At 33.7% G+C, this 20,171-nt stretch overlaps 1 protein-coding gene across 4 annotated transcripts in view; it reads right to left on the bottom strand.

Moving 5' to 3' along the window:
• Positions 1-3,315: 3,315 nt before the first annotated feature.
• The window catches only part of LOC145946585 (uncharacterized), a 64,661-nt gene continuing 47,805 nt past the window's right edge, over positions 3,316-20,171 (bottom strand). For 2 of the 4 annotated variants that reach the window (XM_083056290.1, XM_083056288.1), the window contains 2 exons: positions 7,970-8,132; positions 7,203-7,577 (listed from right to left, as the gene is read on the bottom strand). In XM_083056290.1, the coding sequence (XP_082912416.1) occupies positions 7,998-8,132 (135 nt within the window). In that variant the 3' untranslated portion in view covers positions 7,203-7,577; positions 7,970-7,997. Of the gene's footprint in view, positions 4,762-6,149; positions 6,312-7,202; positions 7,578-7,969; positions 8,133-20,171 lie in introns of those variants that run through there. The other 2 variants (XM_083056292.1, XM_083056289.1) reach the window with 2 other exon arrangements.

The following is a 20,171-nucleotide window of genomic DNA, read 5'->3' as shown; positions in this document are numbered from 1 at the left end:
CCGGTGGGGGTTGAGGCATGAGCTAGCGAGGTCGCTTGTCTCACTCGTCTCGCTCGTCCCGCAGACGCCGCGAAGCGCCGTTTCGCGCTGCGTCGTGCGTCATGCGTCGTGATGCTGTTTCGAGAATCGTGTACTCGAGAACTAGGTATGTGATTCTGTGAAAATCGTTTTGACGTTTGTCGATTTCTCAGTTGCAAGTGTTATTTCTCGATTGCGTAGACGGATCTACATGTATTTGTTTTATCTTTCATTTTTCTATGATTTTTCCGTTTGTCTCAGTGCCCCCGCATCAAAAATCTCTTGCTTGATTTAGAAATATAATTGGAAGCGCGCAAACCATGTTTTGTTAATTAGAAATATAATATTCCGTCTAAGAGAATGCTCGATTATTTAACTGATCAGATTATTGCTGTTGCATGTATCGAGTTGAATTTTATGTAATGTATCGCTGCTCAAATACTTGATCATCAAACAATGAGTCAAAGTTCAAACTAAATTGTCCGATAATCTATATATAATCTATATAATTATCTAATTGTAGAACTGATAAATCAAAAAATTTTAAGAACTAAACCTCTCCCTGAAATGTCTGTCTCACAGAGTGAGAGATTATGACTATTTGTATAAAATCTCCTTATTTACTTATATTAGTTATGTCGTAACGCAATATTGCAATGTCACATTTTTGTTTATAAAAATAAAATGAGAAGCAACAATAATCATGAGTTTAACAGAAAAGGAGCATCATATGCAATTGCATATATATATATATATAATACTTTGTATTTTTATTTTGTATATTTCATGCTTTATTAATAAAACTTTTAGTAACACACGTAATGTTTTTAAACATTTTAAATAATATTTATTAGAAATTTATCCAACAAATATTATTAATTATTTTATCCCACTACACATTGTTAATATAATTAATAATTTTCTTTAAAGACAAAAATTATTATAATCAATCAATTATATGAATATAAACTGGAGTAGTAAAAATATATATTAAATTGAATATAATATAAATTTATAGATTCTTCTATACTCATGTCTGTGCTATTTGTATGTTGCGCGGAAAGATGAGGATCGATTAACACACAAAATGCAATATATTAATAAGCAACAAGTATGAGTTGAGAGTAATTTACACAGCGATTGAAAATATTACTCCGCGCACGGATATACGCTGACGCGAATACATTTTGTCGGCCGGCTTGCGCAGATTATAACGTCGCAATAAATACCTATATACCTACGTGCTGGCGCGAAGAAATAACGGCCTGCCTTATAATCGGCCGCTTGCATCATAATTTACGAATTGTGCCGATCGATGACTTTGCGCGCACCGACGTTGCCTCTCTTATCAAATCTTTGGGGTCATTTGGTCAAGACGCGCGACTTGCTCGAAGATTTCGGACGAGTCATAATTTGCGCGACGGCCGTCACGTGTAAACCTAATTAATCTCAATCGCGAATGCATTCATCGTACGGACGCCGATATTCGTAAACTTAATGAAGCCCGTAATTACGCAAATAGCAGTTTGCGAGGCAGTAAATCACGAACTCTTAAATGACTAATGATTCACGCGCTCTCTGGCTAACGAAGTATTATAAAATTATTAAGAACACACGTACATGTTACATGACAATCGTGCCGATGTAATTGATATTTGATATGTGCGACAATTGGCTACTAATTAACGATCGAGGTCACATATTGATGCGCAAGAAGTACGATAAGGAAGACAAAAAATTAGATTATCAAGATTCTTTTTGAAAATTTTATTATTCCTGTAAGACGTAAGTACAAGGCGAGACACTTTTTGAGAAAGAAATGCAAGTCATAGGTTAATAGATAAAATTCTTTTTTGATAAGAGATTCCCATCGATATATTTCTAACAATAAATTTGTCTGAACATCACACTTAGATCCCTGAGACCAATCACCGCGCCATGATATATGACTTGCATCTCGGGTTCATCGACCTGTTTCATACCTGTCGCTCATAACCGAAGTTAATCCACGTTCACGTGCTTAAAGTTATCAGTCACGAGACTTCGAAAACAACTCGATTAAACATACCGTATGGTAGATCGTAGAGTAGAAAAGGCTTCTACTAACGCTAACTATTAGGTATCATCACGATATTACTATCTATAATAATTTACAATGCTGCGTAGACATACACGTTACAAGTATCGATATATAATTGAATAAATTTGATCTAAATATTAATTTCACACATGCAACATATTATATTAATTTTTACGTAACAATTAACATATCGACAATTCTTGAAATATTTTGTCTCAAGTTAAATTTATCTTATCTATTTAAAAAAAAAGAAACGAAACTTATAGGAATTAAACTTTAAAAACCAAAACATATTTGTGTCTTTTTATGTTGCAAATTATATATTAATAATAATTAAAAGATATATAATAAATGATAATATTTATTTATCGTAATATATTTAATGAATATATAGCAATGAATAAAATCAGAATATATTTAATGAATATATATATATATATAGCATAATCCATATAAATATACAGTCAATACATTTAATAAACATTTATTGCAATATAGTCAACATTTTTGCAAAAGTGTTCTTTTAACGATTTAAAGGTCAACTATTGTACATTTCTTAATTTTATATAAGGTGTTTCATTTTAAGTGATACAGTCGATTATCTTAAAAATAAAACGTTTTTGGGAAAAATGTTCCATATGAAAGTTGTAAGGGAGACATAATATCATGATCTAGAATTGCTTCTGAGTGATGTTTTTTTAAGTCATCTAGAGGTCAACATAGTTTTCTTAAACGGAGTCACCCTATTTTTTTACATAAATTGATTCCTCGTATTATTCGACATAAGAAGTTGTAATCAAATCCGATATCTATGTAATAATATATATTTTTTAAGGTCTGATAAGACGATAAGATTAATCCATATAAAGACTTATTGTTTTTTTAAGAGACCTTTAAGTAGTTGCTTACCAGTAGCTAGTATCGCACATATTAAATATCAATAACCAGATATTGTCATAAAGCCCACGCGCAATAGAAAAAATTAAAATATTAGAAATAGGAATAAATATTAAGCATTAGGCCTACTGCACAATACAAAAGTATAGACAATAAGACCAGAGAATAAAAATATCCATGCATCAACAAAAGCAGATAGATATTAGGGGGATAACAATAGATATTTCTTGCTTCTATTGATGAATATTTTCTATTTTCTGTTCCTATTGCTTGTACTTTTGTATTATCCAGTAAGCCTAATGCTTAATATTTATTCCTATTCCCAGGGTTGGGCAGATATGTATCTTAAAGTATCTGAGATACGTATTTAGATATGTATCTTATTTAAATACAGTATTTAAATACCGAATAATCAAGTATCTTGAATTTTGTAATTAATTATTTAATCTAAATGTATCTTGTATTTAAATGTATTTATGTAATTACATTATTATCCCACGTGTGCAAAAGGCGTTTATAAAATTTAATACTAGTCTATGTTCTTCTACGCTTCTGCGTAGAGAGACTGTTTTCTTTTACGGGATTTATACAGTCGTCTACTCGTGATCTTCTATATCTGACAAAATGTTTGAAACATTGGTATTTTTAAAAGGCAATAAGAATTACCAAAGTTATAGTTTGTAGTGATGATAAATAAATATTAAATTACTATAATATATGCTATTATATATAATATATAAATTATATAATATATGCTATTATATGTCTATATAATATTATTTTTATTATTATTATTTTATGAAGTTTAAAGTTAAAATAAATAAACTTATCTTTCAAAGTGCTGATTTTTGATTCTATTTTTATACAATTCTACTTTCAATATATAATCAGAAAATTTAAAGAATTATTGTATTTAAAAGTATTTATAAATGTATTTAAATACAATTAGTATTTAAATATATGTCAAAACCAAAGTATTTAAATAGTATTTAAATATATATCAAAAAGTATCTTGTATCTTGTATTTAAATATTTTGTTTTGAAGTATCTGCCCAACTCTGCCTATTCCTAATATTTTCTTTACTGTGCGCAGGGCCTTATTGTTATTGGTATTATTTCAATTATCATGTAACATGTGTGTACGTGTTTAATAAAATTTTATTTAAACAAACAATATCTGAATGTATATTTTGAGCCTGTGGAGAGTATATTTCCTCATCGTACCTCGCGGAAACGACGTTCTCTCTTTTTTTCTATTTCTTACGAAGTTAGTTTACTAGGATAAAGAGGAAAATCGCAATCACATAAATCGTAATATAAACTAGTATTTAAGGTTCATTAGTGGAATAAGTGTTCAACAGAAATAAGACACGAAAGATACGAGATAGGAAATTACTTGTTTTTTGATAATCATACATCATCACGCGAGAAACATGAGTTTGTCCCGTCTCTTTCTATTTTTGGATTTGATAAAATCCAGAATTATCAGGGAACATCGTATCAGTCATAATCATGCATAGTCATGTGTTTACCATGTACTTGCACAAGAGAACGCAGGTTCACGAAAACAGTTTCAGGAATTGGATTAGCCAACAGAAATTGATTTATATGATATCTCCCCAGGCAGATCACTTGATGCCCACAGCAGACGGAATCGTTTTCGTTACGCATTTGAACGAATGAAACGCGTTCGTTTCAGTTTACGACGTTGTCCGTCTCCAGCGAGCGGCAAGTCGCTTAGGCTCGCCAAAAACTCGAGTCGTTGTCTACAAATGGAATTTTCACGGTATTAGCACTTTACATTGAAGCGACGTCAGCGCAAGAGTCTCATAAAAAAAAAAAAACCGTAAAGTTTAACTCGTCTTTCAATGCGCAAAATGATTATCTCTTTTCTTCTCCCAAAAACAAGGAAATTTTCATTTAATGTCTTTATCTCGTTTTTTTCAATATATTCAACTTTATCCATGAGATCTCAATTGAAATTTAATTTATTTTTATCTCTACTCTAAAACTAACAACATTTTTCTTAACTATATTGCATTTCGTGCGAGAGCATTTCATCAAAAATTAAAACACGGCGACTTATTATGACTCTTAAAATTTTCCGTTTTGCCGATGTAATTAAGTGCGCGTTAACGCACGTTCGTTGAATTTATCCGACGCGGTAATAATCGCAACGTACTCGTGACTATCAAAATTTTTTGATAAGTTTCTATCAAAGCTTCACAGTGCAATATCATGTTCACGCGAAAGCACTCGAAATGCGTACGAGTCGGAGATTGCACTTCTTCGGTCATTGATCCAGAACATGGAGAACGTAACGATTCTCTCTCCCTCTCTCTCTCTCTCTCTCTCTCTTCATTATTTGCTCGATTCAGCGCAGGTCAATGTAAGGGGATATCGATACCGCGATGAACCACGCCTCGATTATCCTCGTGACTTTGTCGCGACGATGAAGGATTCCACGCGTGCTCCTCCAGATAACCGCGCACGACCTTCGCGATCTTCGGAATATACCGTCGATCACACGAACACAAGCTCATCGCGTCATTTTTCGCACGATCGCTCGACGGGGTGAAGAGTACGAAGATTAAATCAATCAGTGCGAGTATTCCTTCGATCAATCGCGAGATGACACATGCTAATTTATTATCGTCCGATACCGCTCATTTGACTCATCTCTCTGGAAAAACCCGTTTTCGAAGGAAGTTGAGGAAAGTTAAAATTCAAAAATCTCTCCTTGACGAATCTAATAAGCGAGGCGTATTAATATTAAGACACCATTGATCTACAAATTTATGATACTTTCTGTAAAATAATTCTTGAAAAAATTCTTTCGTGTAGAAATTGAAGCATTTTTCTTTCAATATGTAATATCCAAATGATTATTCAATACTGTGCGTTGAGAAAGTTTCAAGATTTTTAATGCTGCGTCATCTTATTGCATCAATTAAGAGCGAAAATCGATGAGAAAGAAATTAAATGTCACCGAAGTGCGATTCAAACAACGAAATAATTTTTTAATCTCGTTACGATGGCAATTACAGTGTGTAAGTAGAGCGCAACGAGATGTAGACGAAAATCAATCCACTTCACCGACGATGAAAGAAAAAAAAAAAACAATGCAGAAGTATAACGCATCACGTCCACATACCCTTTATGTGACCGTTCATAAGAGGTGAACGACCGCGAAACAGACTTCTCTGGAGAAAATCGTCATGGCCCCCCTTCTCCACCCTCTCGGGTCTCCTCCCCCTTCCTTCTATTTTGCCTCGATGCCGAACGCGAATGCGCTTGTGGACGCTGGAACGACATCCTGAAAAATTAGAAATGCATCGTGGTGTCACATTACGCCGCCAAGAAAAAGGAGAGACGGAAATGACTCGGTAAATGACTCTCGTCTCAATAAGGGAAGTGTTTCTAATATCGGACTCATTTTTAAGTCTCATATTTGGACAAGATTTTTTTTAGGAAATAAAAATTAAATCACGTGGCTTACGAATTTCTAACTGTAATAAATAAATAAAATTTTTTCGATAATATAACAAAACAATACAAAATTTAAAATCATAATAATACATTTTAAACTAAAGTTACATATTTGTAAATATCGTATGTACATAGTGTCTATAACTATAAAAGTCTATTACTTTTTTTTATTAATGAAATTAAATGACTGCAGCCTACAGACTGCATATATGTTAAGGAAAAATACCTGCATTCAAAACATCTGTTTAAATATATGTACGTAAACATTTTTATGTAAAAATTTGTATTAGATAATCAAAATTGAAATAACTTACCGACAAACCAACTACTTTGTTCTTCCACAACTAGATTAATGTTGTACTGTACAAAGGAGAAGACAATTGAGACAATTTCCAAGAATGCAGTATTACGAATACCTAAAGAAATATGATATTAGGAAGGTACCCGACGAAAGGACTCGGTTTTTCTACCGGCAAAGAAGAGGAAGCGAAGAGAAGCTGGGGAGAAGAGAGGACGCAACGGCATTCGACGATGAGAGGACGAGGAAAGGGACAGAGCGAAGAAACGCGGTCTACGCTCTGTCTGTGATCGGCGCCAAGGGTGAACGACCGTCCATGTGGAGGACGTGTGCTGCTGGCTGTTGCTCCCTTCCCGTTCAAAGAGCGTATGAGGAGCCGATCACAATCGCACGTCGGCAGGCGCGATTCGCGGTATGCTAAATCGCCGATGACTGATGTGGCGGTATGCGAAACGAGGATTTCGCGCGATGGAAATCGGGGAGAGTTTGGCGACGCGAAAACTGTTCGCCGAGGATTTTCCTCGGATTTTTCGTGCGAAACAGGTCGCTCTTTGTCGCGATTCTGTCCAGAAGTCAGTCTCTAGCAACTGCAATGTGGAGGAGAGAACACTGCTCTTCAAATCTCAATTTTATTCGAAAAAATATGGATACAAGATTTCGAAACATAATGTCTTTTTGTACATGTCGCTTAGGTTTCGAGCTGCCCAAAAAATTCGAAGCTGCCCAGTATCTTCTTCTCCGCCCGAAGCTCCATACTCGGTCATTGCCCTCCTCGCGAATCAGACGGTATTCAAACTGTAACAATTGATGATGGAAATTACAATTGTCCGAGGAAGGGAGGAGGGAGGGAAGATCACGAGAGTCCGGGCCACGTGTAACTAATTACTGAGCCTGTAAAAATTCGAAGTGGGGAGATGCATCAAACGGCAAGATCGCAATTGTCGTCGACCGACAATTGGCTTATTACGCGTACGGAGAAAAAAAGAAAAGAAAAGGAGGACGTACGAGTAGGTTAAACATCCCCTCGGATGCATACCTGAGGCGCGGTATTGCTATATAATAAACCGCCGTTTTCGCCAACGAAAGATTTACATAAGTCGCGTGTTCCTCGCAACAATGGCGCATTCTATCGCAAACGTCGCCCTCGCTATTGCAAATAGTCGGGGTCCACAATTCCTCGCACGTACCAATAAGTGCATCCAACATTCTTCTTCCTTAATGAATTCGCGGCGATCGGCTTAACCGGCGCTCTCTATGTACCAATAGAATTTGCGAGAGATGCACGTAGAGAAACACGCGGTGCGCTTTCTGATCACGTATGTCGCCTTGCAACGCGCGCCGGACGTTGACCTGTTGATTATAGATAAATTAATTAATTTCGTAATCTTATACACATTAAATGGACTGGCATATTGCTACCGGATAATTTCATATCATAAGTATGATAAAATAAGTGTAGCGTGTCGCTATCGGATAGTTTTAAGTATAAGTAAAGTATAAGTAAAGTATAAGATATTATAAGTATAAGTAAATAAGATAACAATTAAGTATAAGATATTATAAGTATAAGTATAAGTAAATAAGATAACAATTAAGTATAAGATATTATAAGTATAAGTATAAGTAAATAAGATAACAATTATAGACTAATTATAGAAACAATACACAGGTGTCATAAATAAAATATATCTTTGAGTCAAAAGTTGATATATATATATATAAAATTAATCAATTTCGTAATCTTGTACATCAAAGGGATGCCGGCTATCATCGCTACCAGATAATTTAATATCATAGATACAACAAAAATAACCTGGAATCAACTTTTGACTCAAAGATATATTTTATTTATGATATAATATATATATATATATATATATATATATATATATATACTGGATGTAACTGAAAAAACAAATACGGAGGCCAATTTGGAGATGATTTTTCCTTAATGAAAATGTTGAAGCACCAGTAATTTTCAAAAGTTATAAATGATTGAAAAAGAAGAGCTTCTGGCAAACTAAACTTTATGAAATTAAAATATTAATAAAACGTTCTTCAGTTAATTTCAGGTAGAGTTTATTTTAATAGAAAATTTTAATTTAATAACTTATTAATTACAAAGGTACATGATGATGAGCAAAAATTGGAAACATGCAAAAAATGGATGACTCCCTTGACATTTTGCTGAAGAAAAATCGTCTCCAAATTAGTCAGAGAGTTTGATGGTGTGCTCCATACATGTTTTTTTTTCAGTTGCATCCTGTATATACAGGGTGATTCACGTAACAGTCGCCACGATTTTTGGGACATTTCCACCAGTTTAAAAAAAAGTTTATACAGTGAAAATCAATCTGCTTTACGAAAACTTTAACATGCAATAAAAAATTTTTAACAAAAATTTTTTTTTTATAAACAAATTAATGTCACCTTGAATTTTTTAAATGGAACTATCATATTTTTTTTATATAAATTGATTCCTCACAATATTCTGGATAAAAAATTATAAGGGTAGGATGGTCAAAAAGTGAATAGTTTACGAGATATTTTATATTTTAATCTTATAAAGGTGGTTCTCGTAACGATCGCCACGATTTTTGGGGTACTTACAATAATCTGACAAAAAATGTCATTAATCAGGAATTTACCAATTTGTAACCGTCAACAAATTTAACAATAATTTAATGATTGCATACAATGTTACTTTATGTTACATTTTAATTCAAAATTAACAATTTTGAAGCTACTATAGCGTAATTCTTCGCTATCGAGGAAGTTCACTATAAATAGTAAATAAAAAATAAATAGTAAATAAAATAAAAATAAATAGTAAATAGTAAATAAAAATAATAACACACTAAATTGATACTAGATAAACTGATAATAAAAATTTCCTGATCAGATTAATAGATGTAACATAAGGTCAAAGTCTGTTTACTATTTACGTTTTTAGTGAACTTCCTCGATAGCAAAGAATTACGCTGTAGAAGCTTTAAAATCGTTAATTTTGAATTAAAATGTTACATAAAGTAAAATTGTATGCAATCATTAAATTATTGTTAAATTTGTTGACGGTTTGTTTACAAATTGGTAAATTTCTGATTAATGACATTTTTTGTCAGATTATTGTAAGTACCCCAAAAATCGTGGCGACCGTTACGTGAATCACCCTGTATATATAATTAAAATTTCGTTTTCTTATTATTTAAATTTGATCCAACATATATATATATATGTAGATCTGATAGAAATCCTACTGGCATTTCCTGATTTCCTCGTGCGCGATATCGATGAAGCAATTTCCCAACAACACTTGAAGCAAAAGGGGGAGAGAGGAGACACTAGAACGTGCACTATACGTGCGCTACGGCATTTACGCATTGCGTGAGTGCGATAGAAGGTGGCGCGGCCCAAGTAGGAGGTGGGACACACATCTGGAATGTAAGGTAAGGTAAGCGGCATCCCGGGCAATGCCCTCACATGTAAACAATCAGAAATTGCAGCCCCGGTTTCTCGCGCGGCGAGTAAGCGGCATGTCGCTCCCGCACGTGTGTTCGCGTTTACGTTTACGCGTTTTACGATCGATCGATCGGCGACTGCTATATATATATGTATATACGAGTACATGTGTATATACGTGTATGACTCGCATACCAGACCGCTCATTTATCGCGCCGCGCTCGTTATCCGCTGCACTTCGCTCCGGCCGTATAATACTCTTGCTCGATCACGCGAGCTTATAATTGAAGGGTATCGCCGCGCTGCGCCGAACAATTACCGAAAGGTGGGTGCGTGTCTTTTTCTCTTAAACGCTATTCCTGGCTATTCCTGGGGAAAAACCGCTACACCCATTTCCGCAATAGTTTAGCACTATAGTCATACTCTTTGGAGAAATTTGGAGCAAGATTAAGATTTAACTTCTTCGCGTTTCATTGAAAAATGGCCGAGAATTTTTGCTACAAAGAAATTCCATCGACACAATTTTTTATTTTGTTCCCTTAATTCAATTTTCAATTGACAAAAAGATATATAATTATATACACGGTATATTTTCGAGAAACGCTTAGTTCAATACCTCTAATGATAAAAAAAAGTCGTCCAATGGCCCCTTACGTTCTCCGTTTATATTCGCCTCTTGAGAGTGAAAAACTGTTATGCAAACATCATTTGTCAAGCAAAGCGGCACACAATGCGGCACATCTTGCTATATTTGCGAATAAAGTCTGTTTGCGCTCGTTTGAGCTTTTCAATTACGACGGCACGAGATATCCGTTTAAAATTAATGATGCGAGAATTATTCGTATATTATTAACAGAATTGTGTATTCTAAGAATGATTAATCGTTGATAATACAATTACAGCACGAAACTCAATGTTAATTGATTGTAGCAACTGATTTCGTTTATGGAGCACGGAGAATAAATATCTGGTATAAACATATGTATGCATATTTCTTCTATTGCTTTCAAAATAATATTTAAATTTGTAATGACTGTGAGAGAGAAAGAGAGATGCATGCATGCTAAGCGCAGTTATGCTTAGACGGGCATTTAACCTAGAGCCGAAAGATTTACTACCTCTCACTCGGGAGCTCTAGTTCTCGGAGTCTCACGTACTAAGGACCTTCGGTCATTGCACTCAAACGTTCGATTGACGATAAATGGAAAAGCGTATTACGCGTCTCGTTACACAATCGAAATATTCCACAACTGAATACGAATTACGTATCCAATCAGAGATCTAATCTAAATTCAACTGGATAAGATTATTGTATCATTTGTCCTTCTATTGTTCTCCTCTGGTCTAAATAAAGCTGCACATTATATTAAATTTATCAATTGCTTATCATACAAGATGTTAATTGATACAGAGTCGGTATAGAGATCTAGAGAGATATTTGTTATTATTCTCGAGTCATCCTTTTTTTATTAAGAGCTTTTTCAGCTTTTTCAGCTGACGCTCGATGCTCATTTTTCGCGTCAAAATAGATGATCTGATCAAAGTTGATGCTACATTGTAAAAACGCTTGAAAAGGATTTAGCATCGAATTTATCGATATTTGGCAGTATCGTATGTAACCACCGTATCTTATATGTCGTGGGCTTGAAGTTGAGAAAATCCAGCTTTTTTTCCTGACGCTAGCGTCAAATCAAAGTCACCTAACCACATGTAATGTTGAAACGAGCGTCCCATGAATTCGCACCTCTAAATTTGAGGGAAAAAGAGAGTCAAGTCTACAAGTTTTCAGTTGTTTTAGTATAAATTGTTATGTATGTACATACATTTATATGTAATGAATTTTTATCATAATCATTTTCCTAATTATTTTCTATTTCATAAAACGATGTCTTCAATTTTGCCGAATGAAGAAAACAACCAGAGACTGGGTCAATCTCTGGGTCAGTCTTAATTCACCTTTGTGCTCCATCGCGCACGAAGTTGCAGGCTGCATCTCTTCCGGCACCGAACCGCGTATGTGGGTCAGAGTGGGACCCGGTAAATGTACCGGTTTAGTTCACACAATAATCTCGTACCGTATTCTTAAACAGTTGACATTGTCGACTTAAATCTGCCCACGCGCGACACGCCCTTTTATGCGCGTCCGCGAGATTTACCATTGTTATCCCATATAGGTACATACATATATGTGTGTGTGTTTGTTTGTTTGTTTGTTATACATGTGTGTGTGTGAGCGTGTATATATATGTGTGTGGTTTTTAAGATGCATATTTATCGGAACCGATCTGTGCCAGCTGTGTTTGGACAGGACTTCCGTTGGAAAAGACTTTCGTGGGAAGGAAAGACGCGAGAAAAATAAATAGACGGGGTTTTTTAAATGCGTCTTATTTATCTAAAAAAAAGAATATATATATTTTCTTTATTAACTTGCATTCAACTTTCCTTTCGTAATCCGATTACCCGACTACGCACGCAGATATTGAATCAAGTTACTATTTGTTAAATTGCATAACATTAAGACAAAACTAACAAATTTGAATAAACTAATAAATTTATAAAAATAGTTAAAAGCTAAACTTAAAAAAGTATAAAGATATATAAATATAAAAGTTTTGACTAGTCACCATTAAAAAAATTTACAAAATTATTTTTTATCTGCGAGTAAATGATGAGGTCTGTCGCATAATAAGTGGTAATCTGCGAGCAAGTGATACGATCTGTCGAACATAGTAAAGGAAGGAATAAGAGTAGCGGAGCGCAATGGGTGTCTCGCGAGGATCCAACAGGTTTCATTTCTAACGGCTAATAATGGGCCAAGGTGGTTTTGGGGAGTCCGTTATTCCTCTTACAACTGCTGCTCGGACACTTCGTCCGTTAGAAATCGGGTTGGGCCTCGCTGATAACCTCGTTGCACGCCATTTATTGTACCTAAAGCCGTCGCGCATTGACAATGACCCGCATTTAGCAGATTCTAGACTTGCATTCAGAGCTAGTGATAATAAACACAACTGAGTCCTCGATCTCTCGTCTCGTTTCCCTAAAGCGCGCTCGCTCCACTCGTAAATTATTAAAAACTGAATTGGAATTAAACTTTATTCGTAAAAGTGTGAAATTATTCATCAAATGTAAAATTTTCAATGATTAAATGCTTATCATTTCGAAGCTTTTTACGTATAAAGCTAGATAAATTATCTCGCATTAGGGATCAATACATTTATTTGCCTCCCAGTACCTATTTATTTGCGTGTACGATGTCTTTTTGGTCCCTCGCGCAATCAACGTACGATAATATAAATCAGCTATTCGATGATGAAATTAAATTCGATGGTGGAAAGTTGAACGACATTTCGACGTGATTGTCTGATTGGAACTCAAGTTATTAAAAGTCTTATCAGTCATCGCATTTATCAGCCAAATCTCTACGAAATTACATCTTGATAGTAGATTTACGCAAGTCATTGTGTAATATTTATATACATATTTATCTCTGAATCATTCATTTGAAATGTTTTTAAGCATTTTCGAGTGTTGCAAGCATTAACGCACTCGAACAGGTTTTGTTTATCGAACAAATTTGGTGAGGTTATCACGCACTTACCTTCTCGATCGACATGTAATAATCACTGTTTAAGTGAGAGCGCAATGTATGATAATCCGATGACCGGGATCATTTTTTCGAGTTTTATAACGAAGTATAATGCAATAATGATTTATCTGCTGTTTAAGGATGTATGGTTCGATGATATGAATTGGACCATGTTACACAATATTGAGCTGAACGCTTACCGATAAAGAAAGATGATTTTAAAATTTACACTATAAAAAAAGATATTTCTTACAATTTTCATAATTTTCAATTAAAGTATAATATGATCCTTCGAACCGTGCTAACACATTTTATTAGATATTACTATTATTATTATTATTATAAATTAGATTTATTATTTATTAGATGTATAAATAGATTTATATAGATAGAGAAAAACTAGAAGATATATATTTAAATTAGATATATTTAATATTTATTAGAGATTACTGTTACTATTTACTATATTATATACTAAATATTAATTTCACGCTTTAAATATATACACTGTAAAAAAAAATGTGTTAACTTGACTAAACCGTTCAACTAAATAATATTTTGTTAACTGAACATATAAAAATATTTAAATTAAATATAACATATTAAATCTAACAAAACTTTTGACAAAACGTATTTGACTTAAATACTAATATATGTTCAATTAACAAAACAGTAATTTAGTTGAACGGTTTAGTCAAGTTAACAAATTTTTTTTTACAGTGTATGTATGCATGCAGAACTTTATAGATTTTTTTAATTTAATAATTTTTTAATCTGATTAAGATATTTAATATTAAAAATTATAAATATATATAAACAGTAGTAACACAACGTAATGATCTTGTATTGAGTTGCACTGATCTCTATTGCGAAAAATTTTATCCGAAATTTATTTACATATTGTAAGATATAATTTAATGCGTTAAAGATGTTAAACAATCGTCATACGTAAAGTCATTAAATCATGTTTTTATATACGTTTTGTACAAGACACATTGCAAAATTTATTATTAAAATTATATCCCTGTTTATAGGATGCCAAAGTATCGTACATTGCACTTTGTCGCGAATGCAGATGCTGTATCCTGATAATCGTCAATTGAGATTAGTGACGTGAGTGGTGAAATTTCAAAGAGAAACATGCGATGTGAGGAATATAATTTTTGCTCGATAAGCAAAAAGTCAAATATGTGATTTGTTAATAAACAAAATTGAAACAGATTTAATCGAAACGGAGTTAAAACCGCTGAAAACTTATTACGAAAAGGTCATCGCGTTTAAGAAACGATGCGATTATTATATATCAAGAGAGAGGTAAATTAGATGTTGCGTAGGATCGAAAATCGTTTACAAATACAAAGAATAATTTATATCTTATTGTATATTGCAGATACTGATAATAGACACCTAGGTGTAAAGCATACGCGTTTATCAAATATTTCTGATTAAAATAATAATTATTATGACGGGTACAATGTTCTCTTTATTACGTCTTATCTAATACATATCGCATTAAGAATGAGCAATAATTAATTACGAATTTGAAGAAGTTGAATGACACTTTTTAATCAGTCAAACAATTCGATGTTCATGATACGATCTTTTCATCAATTTCAGAAAAGTCTAATAATGATCTATTATTGATAATTGAATATATTATCAAATTTCTATTAATATTTTTAATGCGCGATGAAATTTTAAATTTTCTAATCCTGTGCTTTCTAGAACTGTTGAACAAATTATCTTAATCATTGTTTTTCAATACAAATCATAATTTATATATTTACATGCCAAATACATTTCATTGGTAACAAATCTTTAATAATTGAAGCGTTTATAAATTATAATAATAGAAAATATTTTATATCAATGCTAATGAGATAATATATTATTTTGACCATTGTGTTAAAGCTACTTTAAAAGTTCAGAAAGACGGTGGAAACAAAAACTTGTATTTTCTACGAAATATATAGACATAAATGCAAAATAATATAGGCGTTAAACAGGCAAGTTATAGAACTTAATCGATCGGCTCGTGGGAAAAAAATTCAAATAAATCAGACGCGCAAGGCTGTTGTGATGAAGGCCATTGCGATCAATGATCTTCTCGCGAAATGAATTAGCGAGCTTCGATCATCGACTCGTCGTCCATCACAACCAGCGTTTTGCTTTAGTGGTGTTTTGATACACGTGTCGGCTAGATTTTGTTTATCTTACAGTTTATCTGTCTGTCTGCCTACCTGTTATCACAGATTAGACTATAAAAGGTTAGACTATCGTCTAACGCATGATAAGAACTTGAAAGAATTTTCCTTGTTTACGTACAATTAGTATATACATATAATTAGTTCATATTCTACTATGGAATTTTACCAAGCACTCTTTTTAAATACAAGGTTACCAAAGGGCTAAGTAAGAGTCATGCGTTGTAGTTCTTACGCTAATATATTATATTCAATTCTAAACGAAAAGTTTTTTTGTATTTTTTTATTTTTTATTCCAATCGTACGTTTCGGTCTTCGGGTTTAGACCATCTTCAGCATCTAAGAATTACAAATTTGTGTTTTACAGTTAAACAATCGGTGACCCCCACTCATTCGTCTTATGTCGAAGAATCTATAATACTACATACGTGTTTGATACCATTAGCAAATAATAACTGATACCGGATTCCCAGAAGGAACGCTGTCCATATCTCTTTTTCGGTAGTCGTCGAGAAAGAAACTAGACTTTTTTCGTCGAACTAGGCCCGTGTGTCTCGAGGCAGGAACAATCAATAATGGTCGGAAATCAAATTTAATTGTTTATGTATTTGTGTGTCAAAGTCGTTTTAAGACCAGTAATTATCGATAGCTCCTGTGTTTGTTATCAAGACAAGTTGTATATGACACGTCAGACCCGTTAAACAATACGCAACTTATATATAAAATTGTAGATAAACACGCAAATTGTACATAAATTTGAAAATAAAGTCAGTAAGATTAAATTACATATAAAAATTACAAAACTAGATAGGATATGCTATGGATGAATGTGATCTCAATGATGTTCTTTTATTACATAGCAAGGCCTTGAAATCATCGTAAACATTATATTTTCGATAGATTCTCTACTATATTTAGGTATGCATAGTGCAGACCCTCCGTATCGCTCTGTAGATTCAGGCTGTTTCTTTGTCTTTTTATGAAGATCATTTCGGACATCAGACGTTTCCCATAAACATGCTCCTCATCCAAAATTTCCACCCCACTCCACTCGAATTCATGGTTTTCCAATCTATGGTTCGTGATTACGGAATTTTGGTTCGTGTTTCTATTGATATGATTCCGGTGTTCAGCGATTCGCGTTTTCAGTAATCTGCTCGTTTGCCCCACATATGATGCGTTGCAATCCCTGCATGAGATTTTATATCCTACATTGTTTCGTCTTGTAATTTGTCCTTTATTACTTGTATAAAATTTGTCATTTTATTTATACCTGTATATGATAACTTTGCTTCTAAATCGCGAACCGCAGACAAAAATTGTTCCGAATATCCTGGAACGTACGGTATATTGAAATAAAAGGAACTTTTTTGCCGTGTATCATTCCTGTTATTTGTCGTATTTGTTTCATTATTATGCGAAAATATAAGTGTTTTGATGCGTTCATTTATTATTACAAAAATAAAGGACAACGGATATCCATTTTTTAGTAGGGTATTAACCACGAACTCGAGATTTTCCGGTGGAAACTCGGATGGGAAAGACGGAATGCTCTGTCTATGAGGCTGATAGCCGTGCCCTTCTTTTGGCAAAGGGGGTGCCGTGACTCAAAATTCAAGTATCTGCCTGAAAATGTTGGTTTGTGATACCAATCGAAAGTAATATTATTATTCATCACAATGATAGTTGTGTCTAGAAAGTTTATTCTATTGTTCACTGCCTCCTCCATAGTGAACTGGAGTCTCGTGTGAAGTGAGTTAAAAATTGAGAGAATGTTATTAAACATGGAAGAGGGCGCGGACAAAATAATGTCATCTACGTATCTGTAATAAAAAGGCAGATCTATAGGTAAACTTTCGACCGCCCTCCTCTCCAAATCCTGTAACGTTATGTCCGCAATGATCGGGGAAAGAGGGGATCCCATTGGTGTGCCGAATGTCTGTCGATATGTCACGTTTTCGAATTTAAAAAATGTCGAGTTCAGGACAAACCTCTTTTTAAAATTTCTTCATATAATAATATATATTATTTATATAACACAATATAACCGCAGATCACGCAAACTCAATATCGAATATAGTTGAGAGTGCATTATTGTTGAAAGATAAATGTGCAAAATTTTTTTAGAGTTGTATAAACTCCATTCGGTTGTGGGGATGTGAAAAGTTTCTCTTCAGAAATTTCTGTTCTATAATCGACGCTTTGGAAAAAAAACAAACTCTACGCAACAAGGGCAGAAAACCACGCGCCAAAACGAAAGAAGAAAACGAGGAAATCTCCTCCCCCCTTTGCTATTCACCGGATTGACGTCGCGCATACGAATCGCGACGCGATCGCGCGGAATTTCGATCGCCGGACGGTCGTGTGCACATCCCGTAGAAAGTTCACGTACGTACAGTTTTCCTCCGTAAAGGAAGCATATTTTCCTCGTGACTCTCGCCTCCTCGTGGCGATCCTCGCGAGGAAGGAGAGACCGGGAGAAGACGGATATATTGCGAGCACGTGTACTACGTGCGCGTACGTATGTCACCGTCGAGATAATATAGCGGGTGAAAGACCGAGACGATGCGTCGGTCGCTCGCCCGTTATACCATCACTGACCACCGCCAACGGGTCAATGACCCGAGCGGACTTATACCCAAAAGTTCGACCGCTTTATCGTCCCTTCCGCTCCTGCATCTCCTGTATCTACGTGACTCTTTAAATTTTCTCCCGACGACACCATGGCACCATGGCTCTCGACTCGCCGCGGGAGTCCAATCACGTGATTGTAGAATATCTGGAGACTTTCGAAATGTAGTGGAATAATAAGAAAATATTTGTCGATACGATGCAGATATGATAAACTAGTAAACTAATATTTTCTCACGTAAAGAAAATGTTTTTTTAAGAAGTCTCTGACATAAATGTTATCAATATCAAAGAAATATAAAAATATATATAATAAAAAGGTATGTATATTTATACCTAGAGACATACATAAATATCAACAACTCACGACAAGAACTAACTAGAATAATTTCAGACGAGATTCTATAAACCAGGCTATGTTATAAGATATAAATATCTTTTATACTTATTTAATATATCACAAAAAAAATGTTAACAATTTCTTTAATTAACTATTTCTTTTCATTGTATAAAATACTTCAAGTAACATTTAAGGTAAAACATTATATATGTTGGATTTTCCATCACTTATCAATATCTTTTAATAAATTATGATGATATATGAGAACTTGTCGACGTTTTGTATTGTATTAAAAGTATACATGTTTATGAATATTGAATGGCGTAAATAAGAATTTGCGATCGAGAAATTTTTCGACAGATGATTCATCGAATAAACCCTAGCTCAAAAAAAAAAAAGAAAAAATTTTGTCAATACAAAATATAAAGAGCAATGAGAATTAGAAGATAAATATTCTTAGATTATGAAATTCTCTGATTCACTTTTTCTATTAATTTTATATTCTTTTCTCGAATAATATATTAAAATATAATTAAATAAAATTCTGATATTGTTGATTATAATCTATCATACCACGAGATGCATTAACTCGCTTCCCGCAATCATTACTTTTAGACCTTTGAAAATTTAGAGACCCAAGGCACATAAACATTGTTTTTTTTTTTTTTATAAAATTGTTAAACAGCTGTGTGTTGCGTACGTCATTATATTTATGCAAGAAAATATGCTTGCATCGACAATCATTTCCTCGTTCCTCGCACGTGGCGCATTCATTATCTGTCAATAATGGGTCAAGTTATGTAAGACATAAGTAAACGTGTTTCGATTCGCATTATCGATGGCTATTGCAAATTGTCAAACTTACTCGCGACTGCTGACATTGCACATTGAAATCGCATCGGTCGGCAGTATCCAAATCGCATTACCTGCATTCCTACGATCTTTTCCCAATAAAGTGTAAAAATTCTCTCTCGTAACGATCAAAATTCAGTAAATACTACATATGTACAACAAATATGATGAAATTGTTGCAATTTCGTGACAATTTTTTCGATAATTTAAATTTTGACAGTTTGTGAATATTATTTTTTTTTATTTTTTTTTCCCTGAATAGGATTAACTGTTCAGTCATCAAGATAAACGAAAATATTAACAAAAATATAAAGTAA

This window comes from Prenolepis imparis, unplaced genomic scaffold (genome assembly GCF_030444845.1).
Source record: "Prenolepis imparis isolate NDT839.2.m4 unplaced genomic scaffold, iyPreImpa1.0 SCAF_17, whole genome shotgun sequence".
NCBI classification, from domain to species: Eukaryota; Metazoa; Arthropoda; class Insecta; order Hymenoptera; family Formicidae; genus Prenolepis; species Prenolepis imparis.
The sequence above is the reverse complement of the archived record's forward strand: the minus strand, read 5'-3'. Positions and strand labels throughout refer to the sequence as shown.